The sequence below is a fragment of the Epinephelus fuscoguttatus genome, linkage group LG6, assembly GCF_011397635.1.
Source record: "Epinephelus fuscoguttatus linkage group LG6, E.fuscoguttatus.final_Chr_v1".
Lineage (NCBI taxonomy): Eukaryota > Metazoa > Chordata > Actinopteri > Perciformes > Serranidae > Epinephelus > Epinephelus fuscoguttatus.
The window spans coordinates 2,846,540-2,861,680 of NC_064757.1; the positions used below are offsets into that span (position 1 = coordinate 2,846,540).

Below are 15,141 nucleotides of genomic sequence, written 5' to 3' on the forward strand. Positions count from 1 at the left end.
AGAAGATGGTGAAATAACATCACATCATACATGTTTATTAAAAGGAATATTTCAACATTTAAACAGGCTTATTCGTTTTCTTTCCTAGTTACATGACAAGTTAGACGACAGGATGGATGGAAATCAATATCATTTCTGTGTTTTTAATACAGAACTGGAGTCACAACATGGTTAGCCAAACTTAGCATAAAGGCTGGAAACACTGGGAAACAGCTAGCCTGGCTTAATCCAAACTGAATTAGTTCACTGACAAATATGTATTTGTGACTCATTTGTTTAACCATTACACAATTAGAAAAGGTGGAGTTGTTTCTTAGTTAACAAACAAATGACACAGTGACTGTGTGCAGCTTCTGAGAGTCTTGTTGTCACTGTGAAGTCACGGGAGATTTTTTTTTGGCAACTTGACAATAACAACAGTGACTCTTGAATTCCTCTGGACTTCAGCCCTTTTTAAAATGTTGAGCTATGAAGACTTATTTTTGTCTTTGACACCCCAAACCAGCTGAGGGTCCAGAGGAAGTGCAGCTGTTGCTCAGCTTTTTTGCTACTGAGTTGTGATGTCAGCTGATCATCAATGACAGTACCCAATATTTCTAACACTGAAGTTTTTTAATGATCTGACCCTGAACTGTCTGAAAGACTGTGGAGGGCTTTCTTCTAAAATGTTCACAGACTGTACATCTCATATTTGGGTGACATTCAGATTTAAAAAGCAGTCAACACACGACTGAATAAAGTCATCAACCACATGGCCACCAGCATAATCACTTGTCTGTAACAGGCTCACTGTGATCGAGGTGATGAAATCCCTCAATTCCTTGCAAGTGTAGGCTGTGAAACATTCTTTTTTTTTTTTTTTTAAAGATATTTTTTGGCCAATTTTGCCTTTAATGGACAGGACAGGTGAGTGTGAAGGACGGAGAGAGAGAAAGGGGATGACATGCCGCAAAGGGCCACAGGCTGGATTCGAACCCAGGCCGCTGCGGCAACAGCCTTGTACATGGGGCACCTGCTCTACCACTAAGACACCGACGCCCCAGGCTGAGAAACATTCTTAAACTATTGGGCTATTGTCCAACAGTTTGTGCCATCCTTGCTTGCAATTGACTAAGCCTTCAAGGATGCTCTGTTTAAACCTAGTCATAATACTATCACCTGTTACCAATGAACCTATTTACCTGTGAAAAGTTCCAGGTGGATTCCACAACTTTTGCAATCTTTTGTTGCTCCTGTCCCAACTTTTTTGGAACATTTTGCAGGCATCATATTCAGAATGAGTGTATATTTACAAAATAAAATTGGAACATAAAATATTTTGTCTTTGTACTGAATTCAACTGAATATAGGTCAGAAGGATATGCATGTCATTGCATTCTGTTTTTATTTGTGCTTTACACAGTGTCCAAATATTTTTGAAAATGGAGTTGTAGCACAAATACCCAGCCCTAGCTGGTGGTGGGTTGTTGAACTCTGAGGACCTAGATCAGCCTTGTGTGTTAATCGAACAAATCAAGGATTGACCATTTACATACATATCTATTCATGTCTCACCCATACGTCTGGCACTTCATTCAGATTTAGAAGCCTGAGCAGGTAGAAAGCTTTCTCTGTGTTGTAGTCCTTGGCAAATCGTGGTGTGTCAATAAAAGCTCTCACTCTGTAAACGATCCTACCATAGCTGCCTTCAAATGATGTCGGAGCAGTGTCTGTGGAGAAGAAGTCAAATACATATTAGATTTATCATATATAGCAAATGCAGACTAATAGGTTGTTAAAACAGGGTTATCACACAGTTTCCATGTTCTTTTTAATCGTTTTGGCAGAATTTTTAGACTTGGTTGCTGCTCACTTTAAAAATAAGTTTTGTGCAATGGAATTATGGCACACAATTTGACAGGGTTATATCATGGTAGAGAATTACTGCTCACAGGATATATGATGCTCTATAGACATATGAAAACCTTTTCCTAGATGTTACCACTCCATAAACTTTAAAAACCTGACAAACAACCAGTTATTTCCCTGACTGTTCATGTAAGCATCAAGACAAGACTCCTGATACACCTGCAGGCACTGTGGCAGTGAACGCACACTTGTTTCAAATGACAGATTTAGATTCACAACAGTTAAAAGACCGGTTGGGTTGCTTTTGAGTTTCTGTGGTCTTCCTCATCACACTGCAGGGAGTGCTTTACCTGGAAAAATGAACTCCAGCAGTTGAGTGGCCTAATAAAGGCTAAAGACAGGGGCTGGCTGAGTTCTTTCATGCTTGAGAGCCCATCATAATAATAACCATGACAGCAATGTGTAGAAAGGAAGCGAGGCACCAGATGTAGTGTTCACCAAAACATCATGACTGGGCCAAAATACTTTTTATAGGAGAAGTTTTTCCTCTCGTCACTCTCTCTGTGCTCTTTCTCCTGAACTGCTGACCGGCTCAGATGTACTTGCCCCTGAACCACTGAACGGGGCACTTGCTCTACAGACTCTTGCAGCTCTTTCCTTGAGGTGCTGACCGGCTCTTGCTCCTAAGACTCTTTTGCGCTCTTTCCTCCTGGACCACGACCTGCATACCCACAGCAGGAGCAGATCCTGGAGACCAACAAAGTTAGTGTGCCAAAAACAAGGTTTGCAACTAACTTTCCAGCAACAAGGAGAACCAAGTTGAGTTAGCACCCCAACATCTAACTCTGCAAGGACCCCAAGCGACCAGCTTCCTTGGATCTGCGCCTTCAGAACAAGGACACAACAAAGACTGCACCTGGAACCACAGCTCTTTCCAGCCTTCCTCCGCCGGTTAACAAAAGCAACAAGCCACAACTCAACTCTTCCCTCCATCCATTCAAGGACTGGTAATGTAACAACTGGGCATAGTATTGTTACAGTTATACAGGCTAAGCAAGACTGTTTAACTTTGTCAATTGTGATTTAATGCTGTTTATTGAGTTACTGTTGTGATGCAGGTAGGCTGTTGGTTAGTTGACTTCACCAAAGTTAAGTGATGTTAGTTTTCTAATGCTTTTTTACAGACAGAGTCTTGCATGCAACTAAACATCCACTGCACTAACCCAGACCCTTTGCAACACAAATCGCAAATGTAATAGGTTATTATATGACAAACAAGAGTAATCCATCTCAGAGTCATCAAACCCCAGGTGAAATGTGTAATTTCGCCCATCCTCACGCTCAGCGTCGCGGTGACGCAGACCTCCTGTCTGTTTATGTAAGATGAAAACCATTTTTCCTCAGTGGAAACGAAGCTTGTATTTACTTGTATTTCACAGATAAGAAACAATAAATTGTGAAGACACTAAAGCCTCCACTAAAAAAGCATTTTAAGTCTTGTGTGCGATTTGTCCTTCAGAGATTTATACTTCGGGATTTATCCTGGCTTCATATGAGCAGAGGAAATCTCCGCTTGTCGCTAGGCTAATGTATACCATGTAAAATGCCATAGGCTGGTGCTAATAACGTTAGCATGTTGTATTTGCTTGGAAAACATGTTTAGTATAAGACAGTTGTTTTTTTGGTGAATGTTGTGAGTTGTAATGGAGCCAAATTGTTTCATACCCAGTAGTCCCACCGGCCGTTAGTCCGACCACAGCACTTCCAACATGAAGCAGTCTGTACATTTCTCCCTCACTACGCCGGCTCGGACTGTGAGGACATTTGCGTTTATCTCATCGACGGGAAATCACATCCATCTGCTATATGTGACGTACATGCCCTTATCTGGATAAGATATCCCGGTATTCCCCACACATAAAGACTTTTTCTGCTGATGTTGTTTTTTTATCTATGTACACTGTCTTGGTTCGTCATGTCAGAGGTAGTGAGTTTTGAAGTATAGACATTTGTTTGTTTTTGCATCTTCAGCACCAAGGACAGTGCTTAAAGTGATTTTGTTATAACCGCTGCCTGTAACAGGCTCGGTGACATCTTCAGCACCAAGGACAGCACTCAAACTACGGTAGTTCTTGTCTGCTTTTTTCATGTGGTGAATTCTACTGTTAGCCTCCTTATGGAAAAAAAATTAATAAAATTTGCATTTGTTAAAACTTCTTAACGTTTTATTTGTGTGTAGCTTATGGCAGCCAGTCAGCAGCCTACTGAGTGGCGATGTGCGATACGCTATACAGCAGGAAAAAAAATACAATGACGTCCCTCATTCATTCATTCAGTTGGCAGCCCCCCCCCCCCTCCATTAAAACATCTTCCAGTGTGTGGGGAATACCAGGATGTGTTATCCAAATAAGGGCATGTACGTTACATATAGGAGATGATGTGATTTCCTGTCGATAAGATAAACGCAGCTGTTTAGTGGTACCGCTGCTCTGCGTTTACTGAAAGGGGAAAGTTGCCTGGTCCCCCCTGAAATGTAACTTTACTGCGGTTGGATTTTTGGGAGGTTGGCCTAATGGGATTCAAATACTAGGTCGGACCTTTGGGTAGTCAGACTAATGGGTAGTCGGATTGATGCCACGCACCTGGGGGAAATGTGTCCAGATAAAGACAAGTGTTTGTCTGTCAGTTCTGCGATTTATAGTGAAGCCAATTTGCGTACTTGTGTTTGAAATTGTCTCTATTAAGTCTTATTTAATGTGTGTTTTGAATCAACTATATAAATAAAGTTTGATTTTAACTAAATTTTACAGCACTTAACACAGTCCTCCACCGCCGATTAGTGTTTTGGGGGTGTAACTGCAGAGTGACACAGACACGCCACTGCAGAAGTAAAAATAACGTGCAGATTTTTTTTCCCCACGACTAATCGATTAGTTGAAGATTATGTGCGACTTCAGTCAACCAAGATTTTCTTTGGTTGACTACAGCCCTAGTAATTTTATTTGTTGTCATTATTGGGTACTAATGTGTACTGGTATTGGTTATTGTCAAGATATGCAAACAGAAAGGCAAGTAAATGGACACAGATAGGTGGTGCAGAGCCTTGAATGAGTGAGTTGATTGCTTGGTGATCTGTTGGTAATGCCTCAGGGCTCTGAAAGGGGGAGACGCACTTTGCTTCCTCACTCAATACAGACCAGTGAACGGCAGAGCTGCGTGTTTGTCCTCATTCCTCTCTCACTACTATTCCTCCTGTTTAAGGTAATTACCGTACATAAAGCACTGTATGTGTTATTGTAATGTTATATTGGTGAAATGATGAGTTTCTTGTAATTTCAGTCGATGTGTAAGCCAGTTCCTGGATACTGCACGGCGGCATGGCCATATTGAACTGTTAACGTGCGCAGTCGCAGCACTTAAGCTAGCTATTCTTACATTAATGTTTGTGCAGTGAGATAAAAATGTTTATTCTGTTACTGAAGAGTTTATATGGCAGTAGATATAAGTTAGTGGATTAAAAACACATTTCATGTCATTTGTCATGCAATAATTTAGGTAAGAGGATAGTTTAAATATCTTAAGATAAGTAAAAAATACATATTTGCAAATGTATCTGTGGCACTGATACTGGAATTCAGTGTGGACAGCCTCTATTGGGTGTTTATCCCATGAGCCATACTCCAATCCACTGAGTGGACCCCAGACCTCACTTCCATACAAGGCTATTGGCAAAATTACATATGTCAATGTTGAATAATTTGTTTTTGATGCATACATTGCCCAGGCGGCACGGTGGTGTAGTGGTTAGCACTGTCGCCTCACAGCAAGAGGGTTGCCGGTTCGATCCTGGGTGTGCCCTTCTGTGCGGAGTTTGCATGTTCTCCCTGTGTCAGCATGGGTTCTCTCCGGGCACTCCAGCTTCCTCCCACAGTCCAAAAACATGCAGATTGGGGACTAGGTTAATTGGTAACTCTAAACTGTCCGTAGGTGTGAACGTGAACGTGAGCGTGAGTGGTTGTCTGTCTCTATGTATCAGCCCTGCGATAGTCTGGCGACCTGTCCAGGGTGTACCCTGCCTCTCGCCCAGTGTCAGCTGGGATAGGCTTCAGCCTCCACACGACCCTCAAGAGGATGAAGCATACATTGCCCTGCGAGCTTTTTCTTTGAGTGCATTTACTGCATTTACTGTTGAAACTTCCTGATGCAGATATGGTCAGACCAAGGTAAGTATAACTTTTTGTGTGTTCAATTACCGTATTGTTTAAAGTAAAATGGTATTTGTTTTCAAGACATCTGGGCTTTTCTTAAAATTTACATCCAAGGCCCAGTTATGGCAGTATTGTTCCAGGATGGTCAGGTTATGTTGAAGACCATCACTGGTTGGGGACAACAGAATCCGGTCACCTGCATAGAGCAAATATCTAATCTCTGTGTCAAAGAGTGTGAGGCCTGGAGCTGTTCAGTGGTTCAACTGGTCTGTAAGTTCATTTATATACAGGTTGAATAATGTGGGACTTAAACAGCATCCTTGTTTTACACTGTGTCCTTGAGTAAAGTATTCTGTTCTTTGATTGTGAATTTTCACAGCAGTGTTGTGTTTGTACATGCATTTAATGACACCACATGTTTTACCACCTAGTCCACTTTGAAGGATTTTGTAGAAAAGTCCTTCATGCCAAATGGAATCAAAAGCTTTTTTGAAATCGATGAAACAAGCAAATATTGTGAGGAAGTGAGTTTCAGTCTCTACTTCTCCTGTATCACAGTGGACACAAATTCTTTTTGTTCTTTCTTGCCATTCTTTTTTATGGCGATCAGTTTCAATGGCAAGTTTATGGTCACTGAGTCTATATTTTGTAAGAGTTTGTCTTTTTGGGGGGTGTTTTATTTGGGTTAAATATTGGGCCAATTGAAATTCTCTGTCCAGTAAATTATAACATTCTAGTTTATTGATTGTTTGAGTTTCTGTTTTCCACTGTTTGCAATATTTTTTTTTTTATTATCTTTGTCGATTTGTTTTATTTGTGAATATGGAATTTTTTTTTGTAGTGTCATTATGACTTGTCAATCTGATTTCCTCATTTGTCCAGTTCCAGGTATTATTTTCTGGGTTCAGACAGCCCTGTTGCTCCAAGTATGCTCTGTGCTGGTATGAGTCTAAATCAGACTCTATCAAGTGGTTCCAAAATTTGATAGTTCTCTTTTTAATTTTAATTAAGAGGGGGAACTGGCCCAGCTCTGCTCTGCAGCCTTGGTATGGGCAGTTTCTGTGGACTCTCAGTATATTTTTGCAGAATTCAAGATGCACTTTTTCAACAGGGTTTGAGTCCCAGTAGTCTTGTTTAAGTAACGGGCCCCAAACTTCACTTCCATATAGGAGGATTTGTTCAATAATACTTTGGAAAATTTTAAGCCAGATCTTGATTGGGGGGGTTTAATTTGAATAGCACTTTTCGTATGCTGTAATATGCTCTACGGGCTTTATCTGCCAGTGAGCTCACAGCTTTAACAAACAGCCCGAAGCTTTGATAGATAGGCCAAGGTAAGTGTATTCCATTGCGTGACTCAGTGTTGTCTCTCCCAAAGTAAATTGATACTTTTTAGATTGTGATCTTGCTTTCTTGTGAAATAGTACAATTTTAGTTTTATCCAGGTTTACTCTTATTGCCCAATTTACACAATAATCATGAAGTATGTCCAGATATTCTTGCATTCCTTATTTTGTTTGTGATAAAAGTAGGAGGTCATCTGCATAAAACAGACACTTGACTTCCTTCCCCTCCAAGTCAAGTCCTGGGGCTGGGGAGTTTTCAAGTAGTTTTGCTACTTCGTCAATATGTATATTGAAAAGTGTCGGGGACATATTACAACCTTGATGGACCCCGCAACACTGCTTGAAGAAATCCGTTCTTTTCTTTCCAATTTTTATAGCACACTCATTTTCAGAGTATTTACATTTAATTAGATCATAAACTTTGCCTCCAATAACATTTTTGAGTAATTGAAAGAAAAGACCATTGTGCCAAATTGAATCAAAAGCTTTCCTGAAATCAACAAAGCAAGCATATATTTTCCCTTTATTTTTTTGATGTACATGTTTTTGGATTAGAATATGGAGAGTAAAAATGTGATCTGTTGTTCTATGTTTGGGTATAAAGCCAATTTGTGATTTACTTAATACAATGCTATCAGTCAGGCAGGACAGTATTCTTGAATTTAGAATGCTACAAAATAGTTTCCCTAAATTGGAATTTACACAAATACCCCTATAATTATTAGGATTTAGAGTGTCTCTGCTTTTAAAGATAGGAGTAATCAATCCTTTGTTCCAAATTGTAGGGTAAATTCCACTTTTTAACACTAAATTAAATAATTTTAGTATAGCCAGTTTAAGTTTATTGCTACTGTGTTTTAACATTTCTGTCCTGATACCATGGATGCCACAAGCCTTTCCATTTTTAAGATGAGCAAGTTTTTCTTGTAGCTCCTCAATCGTAATTAGACCGTCCAAAGCATTTTGGTTGTCTTTTATTGCAATTTCTAATGATTTTATTTTGTCAATTGTGGACATCTGCTGTGTGTTTAAACCGTCATTTTCAGGATTTAGATATAAATTTGACAAGTAGTTTTTCCAAACATTGCCATTCTGAATTTTAATGCCATCTTTATTTTTTAGCCAGGCTGCTAGCCACGACCAGCTGGAGCATATCCAGCCGAGGACTCTCCGGGTGTCAAGATGCTTCTTAACACCTCTTCCAAAGCCTGAAGCCTGATCTCCGCACTGGGCCCAAGTGTAGGGCCCATGCCGGTAAATCCTGCTGCTGATGCCCTGTCCTTTGCCGTGCTTTCTGTGAGTCACTTCTGCTAAACAGTTTCGTCGCTGTGGGCTCCAGTTGGAGCTCCACTCCATGTGAGCCTGCATCCTGGTCCCTGGTTGCTCCTCGCGGCAAGAGATCTTCAGCAGAACCCTCTCCCTCCACACCTGGCTCCTATCTGCCTGCAGGACATGCAATGTGGGCTTCATCAATAATTTTAATTTATTCTGGGACTGACAGTCCTTTTTAAAAAGTGACGGTTTTCATCCCAATAAGATGGGCAGCCAAATGTCAGCTGCCAATTTACAGCACACTGTGCAAAGCTACCCACATGACTGACAGTGTTTACCCACACACCGTTACCTCCTTCTTGCTCTCTGGTGTCATCTCTGGGTACCTCCTCCTGCCACAGCACCCCCGTACAGGCCCCAGCTATCATTGTCCCCTCCTGCTGCTGCTCTGTCACTGTCCCCACCTGCTGCTGCTCTCCCCGTTCGGTCTATCATCTCAGTCGGACCCCTCCATCCCTATAACAGGTTCAACTCTGTGAACAAATGCAACCTCTCAACAAAACACGTCAAACGGTCCGATCCCAACCTCCGCCAACTCCCCCATTCCTCACAGCCAATCACACAGCAGCATTTCCTCAAACTGGCACTGCTAAACACCCGTTCACTCAACAACAAAGCACTGATCTTAAACGAATTCATTACTGACAACAACCTAGACTTCCTCTGCATCACAGAAACCTGGCACAAACATCTGGACTATTTTACACTTAACCAAGCCACCCCCTTTGGATACACTTACATTGACCAGCCCCATCTCACTGGAAGAGGCGGCGGCGTGGCCTCAGTCCATAAGAGAGACCTAAGAATCACTATCATATTCACTCCCTTCTTTCAGTCGTTCAAACACATTGCTTTTAAACTCCCCGGCCCTGCTCCCCTGGTCACTGCTGTTATTTACCGCCCTCCCAAGCCCAATCCATCTTTTCTCTCTGACTTTTCTGATTTTGTTACTCAGCCCTCAGCCATCTCAACCGTTAAGGTCAGAGCTTATCAATACTGTGGTCTTGAAGAATGCAGCCCCGGTGCTCGTTCAAAACCGGAGTTCGGTACCCATCCCTACTCCTATTATTGACTCTGGAACTTCTCAGAAACGAGACACTCCTTTTACCATTAGCGATGTCAAATCTGCTATCATGGCAATGCAAAGCAGGAAATCTCCAGGACCTGACAGCCTTCCTGCCGAATTTTTCAAAACTTTTGTTGACAAACTTTCTCCCATACTTCTGAATATGTTTAATGATGCGTTTGACTCTACTATGTTACCACCATCACTGTACCAGGCTGTTATCTCTCTCATTCTAAAAAAAGATAAAGACCCTCTTTGTTGTAGCAGTTACCGTCCAATTTTCTTGCTCGGTGTGGATGCTGAGATACTGGCCAAAATGTTAGCTAAACGTTTACAAGCTGTTCTGCAAAATATCATCCCTGTTGATCAAACAGGCTTTGTGAAAAGTAGACATTCCTTTCATAACATCAGAAGAGTTTTCGATATATTATACTTTTCATCCGCTTGTGATACTCCAGAGTTGATAATATCAATGGACGCTGAAAAGGCGTTTGATCGTGTAGAATGGCCATATTTATTTTCTGTTTAAAAAAATTTGGATTTGGCCGTAAATTCATTTCATGGATAAAGCTCCTGTAAAAGTCTCCCTCTGCATGCGTTTGGACAAACAACAACTACTCTCAATACTTCTCTCTTAATCGCGGAACCTGTCAGGGATGTCCGTTCTCACCCCTGTTGTTTGCCATCACAATTGAGCCATTAGCAGTAGCTCTCAGATCTAGCCAGGTACAGGGCATCATAGGAGGAGGCGTAGAACATACCGTATATTTCCAAATAGTCGCCTGGTGGCAAATAGCCACTGGACACCTAATAGCCGGCAGGGGTTTGACCCCATTTCGTGTATTAAACGCCAGTCCGATTAAATGCCAGGGCGATTATTTGATAGGGGAGTCACGTGACATCACATCTTCTACTCTCGCGTCACTAAGAACGAAACAGCCAGCATGGTGGACGCGAGGGAAGTTTATACTGGTGGAGAGGAAAACACAGAGATGGAGTGGAATGAGGAGAATAGTCAGGAGAGGGACAAAAACGATAACCTAAGAGGGAAGAAAAACAGAAAGTTTGACTTGAAGTTCAAGCTAGCAGTTGTGAAATACGCGGAGCAGCACTCTGGAGAAGCAGCTGTCAGAGAGTTTAACGTGGACCCGAAGCGGGTCCATGAATGGAAGAAAAAAAAAGGTGAAATGGCATTGCAGGCGGCCACAGATGCCAAGCGGCTTCGCTTGTCAGGTGGAGGGAGGAAAAAAGTGAGTGAAGAGCGTGAGAATAACTTGTGCCAGTGGATACACCACACTCGTGGACGGAACGTCCGGGTCTCCCGCAAAATGATTACCACGAGGGCCATGGAGTTGTATGCCATGGCGGGTGACAAGAGAGGTGGGGACGTGTTTGGAGCGACAACGGGATAGCTTAACCGATTCTCCGACGTAATAATTTTTCCCTTAGGAGGAGAACAACTGTTGCTCAGAAGGAGGCTCCTATTGAGAAGCTAGTCAACTTTATCATCTTCTCCAGTCACCAGATATTCAATTCAATTCAATTCAATTTTATTTATAAAGCCCAATATCACAAATCACAATTTGCCTCACAGGGCTTTACAGCATACGACATCCCTCTGTCCTTATGACCCTCACAGTGGATAAGGAAAAACTCCCCCAAAAAACCCTTTAACGGGGAAAAAAAACGGTAGAAACCTCAGGAAGAGCAACTGAGGAGGGATCCCTCTTCCAGGACGGACAGACGTGCAATAGATGTCGTACAGAACAGATCAGCATAACAAATTAACAGTAATCCACATGACACAATGAGACAGAGAGAGAGAGAGACAGAGAGAGAGATGCAGGTAATGACAGTAGCTTACAACAACATTATTGAAAGTAATAATATTATAGTTATAGTTCTGGTTACTGCGGTACAATATGTTGAAAGTATGTATTAATATCTGGCAGTATACAAGTGTGACAATAGTCATATGTGTATAATAACAGTAGAAGTATGACTAATGACTAATGATGGCAGCAGCAGCAGGAGGCATCCGGCAGGACCACGACAGCAGCACAACCACACACGTCACGCTGTCCAGGCACCGCTGTGATATGAGTTAATCTGAGAGACAGTGGAGCACAAAGGCTCCGGAGAAGAAGCCGAGTTAGTGACATCCAGAATGGCCGAGTTAGCAAGATGCAGTAATAGGATACGAGAGAGAGAGAGAGAGAAGGAGAGCAACAGGAAGATGATTCCACAGGAGAGGAGCCTGATAGCTGAAGGCTCTGGCTCCTGATCTACTTTTGGAGACTTTAGGGACCACGACTAACCCTGCGTTCTCAGAGCGCAGAGTTCTGGTGGGATAATAAGGCACTATGAGCTCTCTAAGATATGACGGAGCTTGACCATTTAGAGCTTTGTAAGTTAACAGTAGGATTTTAAATTCAATTCTGGATTTTACAGGGAGCCAGTGCAGAGAAGCTAAAACAGGAGAAATATGATCTCGTTTCTTAGTTCCTGTTAGTACACGTGCTGCTGCATTCTGAATTAGCTGGAGAGTTTTTAAGGACTTACTAGAGCTACCTGATAATATAGAGTTACAGTAATCCAGCCTTGAGGTAACAAAAGCGTGGACCAATTTTTCTGCATCTTTTCGGGTCAGGATAGGCCTAATTTTCGCAATATTACGCAGAAAAAATGCAGTCCGTGAGATTTGTTTTAAATGAGAATTAAAAGACAAATCTTGATCAAATATCACTCCGAGGTTTCTTACGGTAGAGGCCAGAGCAATGCCATCTAGAGAAACTATGTCATCAGATAAAGAGTCTCTGAGTTGTTTGGGGCCAAGAACAATAACTTCAGTTTTGTCTGAATTTAACATCAGGAAATTGGTGCTCATCCAGGTTTTTATGTCTTTAAGGCAGTTATGGAGTTTAGTTAATTGATTACTTTCTTCTGGCTTCATCGATAAATACAACTGTGTATCATCCGCATAACAATGGAAATTTATAGAGTGATTTCTAATGATGTTACCTAAACGAAGCATATATAGAGTAAATAGGATTGGTCCGAGCACAGAACCTTGCGGAACTCCAAAACAAACTTTGGTACGTAAGGACGATTCATTATGAATGCAAGAGAGCAAGAAGATCCAGCCGAAGAATATCATCGCCATGGACTAAACAGCTGTCTGGTTCGACATGGTGGGTGACAGTATGGTCAACACCAGAGGGGCCCGCTCAGTCTCGCTCAAGACCACCGGTCACGAGAAAGCGCGTATCACAGTGGCTCTAGCAGCCAAAGCAGCCGGCCCCTTTAAACACTTTCATCGTGTTTAAAGGGGCCATCCATGATGTAAAGGCTATGCAGAGCATCCCTGGTGCCATCATAACTTCCTCCAAGAATGGGTGGTTCAACGACAACCTGACAATGCAGTGGCTCCAGAAGGTGGTGGGAAAATTCCACTTCAGACCAAGGCTGCTCGCATGAGACTCATACTGCTGTCATATCAGCAAGGCCACTAAGGGAGAGCTCAAGAAGGGGTACAAACTTACAATGGCTGTAATACCTGGAGGTTGCACTAGGCTAATTACCTTCAGGCCCCTTTATCTGATGACATAGTTTCTCTAGATGACATTGCTCTGGCCATTAGTACTACCATAAGAAACCTCCTCACGGACTGCATTTTTTCATCTGCGTAATATTGCGAAAATTAGGCCTATCCTGACCCGGAAAGATGCAGAATAAATTGGTCCACGCTTTTGTTACCTCAAGGCTGGATTACTGTAACTCTCTATTATCAGGTAGCTCTAGTAAGTCCTTAAAAACTCTCCAGCTAATTCAGAATGCAGCAGCACGTGTACTAACAGGAACTAAGAAACGAGATCATATTTCTCCTGTTTTAGCTTCTCTGCACTGGCATTTTTTCCTGGGTTCGGATCTGAGTGGAAAAAATGCGGGTCGGATCACGGGTTTTAAACACAACAGTCATTAGTTCAGTAAACTACAGATAACTATCTTGGTCATTATTTACTCTCTGAGGATCGCCTCCGCTATTTCGCAACGGTCATTGGTTCAGCTGTTTATACGCGTTTCACCATCTAATAACACAATTTGTGATTGGATGACAGAATCAACATGGCTGCCACCGTCTAACAAGTGCCGCTTCCAAAACAGTAAATAATTATTTAGGTATTTGAGAAATAAGTGGATAAAACGTACAACTATCACTTTATAATGTTTCTGAAGTGTTTCCCTGATGGATTACTTTTCTCCTCAATGGATTCTAAAAACACGTGATGGCTCGTAACTGCTGAACGTCGCTCTGGACAGAAAGTAAGTCTATTATTACACGGGTCCATGTCATTGGTTCAACAGTCCATTGGTTCAACATCCCATTAGTCCGACTGTCCACGGTGCTGAACGGCTTGCGGCGGGCGTATGGTGCGCCGCGACCGGCTTGACGCGGAGCAGGCTCCCGGCTTATGTGTTTGTCACTTTCTTTTTCATTTTAACCCACACCATGATCTTTTCCTGACCCTAACCAAGTGGTTTTTGTGCCTAAACCTAACCAGACCTTAACCACAGGGCATCATGATGATTTCGGAACGGACTTCGGAACAATGAGTTTAATATGGTCGGAACAATGGGATGTCGAACCAATGGGCTGTCGAACCAGTGGGCAGTTCCCTTATAACACATGTAAAGTTCCTTTACATAGATTAAAAGTTTAAAAGCATTAAACGTAAAAAACAAGTGCTTTTACACTCGTATGGGAAAAGAACACAGAGGGTTGATGATGGAGCTGAAGTCAGGTTTTTATTGTGAGAGCTGCTTCATTCAGGTCGTTGTTTACTTACTGGTACCTTAACTGTGGCGATATGCTGTTCAATATTCAGCCAATATGACCCAAAATGATTACATTAAATCCGGGTTAGGGGTCGGGCTGCGGGTCGTGTTTCAACGGGTCGGACCGGGTTGCGGTACTAATTGGCCTGATGCGCGGGTTTGCGGTTCGGGTGCGGGTTTGTACGTCGCCGGGTCAGGTCAGGGCGGATCTTGAAAACTGGACCCGTGCAGGACTCTGGCTTATAGTTAGGGCTGGCTCAGGCTTGCCCTGTACCAGCCCCTAGTTAGGCTGACTTTGGCCTAGTCTGCCGGAGGACCCCTCTATAATACACCAGGCACCTTCTCTCCTTCTCTCTCTCTCTCTCTCGTATCCTATTACTGCATCTTGCTAACTCGGCCATTCTGGATGTCACTAACTCGGCTTCTTCTCTGGAGCCTTTGTGCTCCACTGTCTCTCAGATTAACTCATATTGCAGCGGTCCCTGGATAGCGTGACGTGTGTGGT

At 42.4% G+C, this 15,141-nt stretch overlaps 1 protein-coding gene across 2 annotated transcripts in view; it reads right to left on the bottom strand.

The window, feature by feature from the left end:
* arrdc1a (arrestin domain containing 1a) overlaps positions 1-15,141 on the bottom strand; it is a 50,338-nt gene that overhangs the window by 12,252 nt on the left and 22,945 nt on the right. For both annotated transcript variants that reach the window (XM_049578806.1, XM_049578805.1), the window contains one exon: positions 1,555-1,709. In XM_049578806.1, the coding sequence (XP_049434763.1) occupies positions 1,555-1,709 (155 nt within the window). The remainder of the gene's footprint in view (positions 1-1,554; positions 1,710-15,141) is intronic.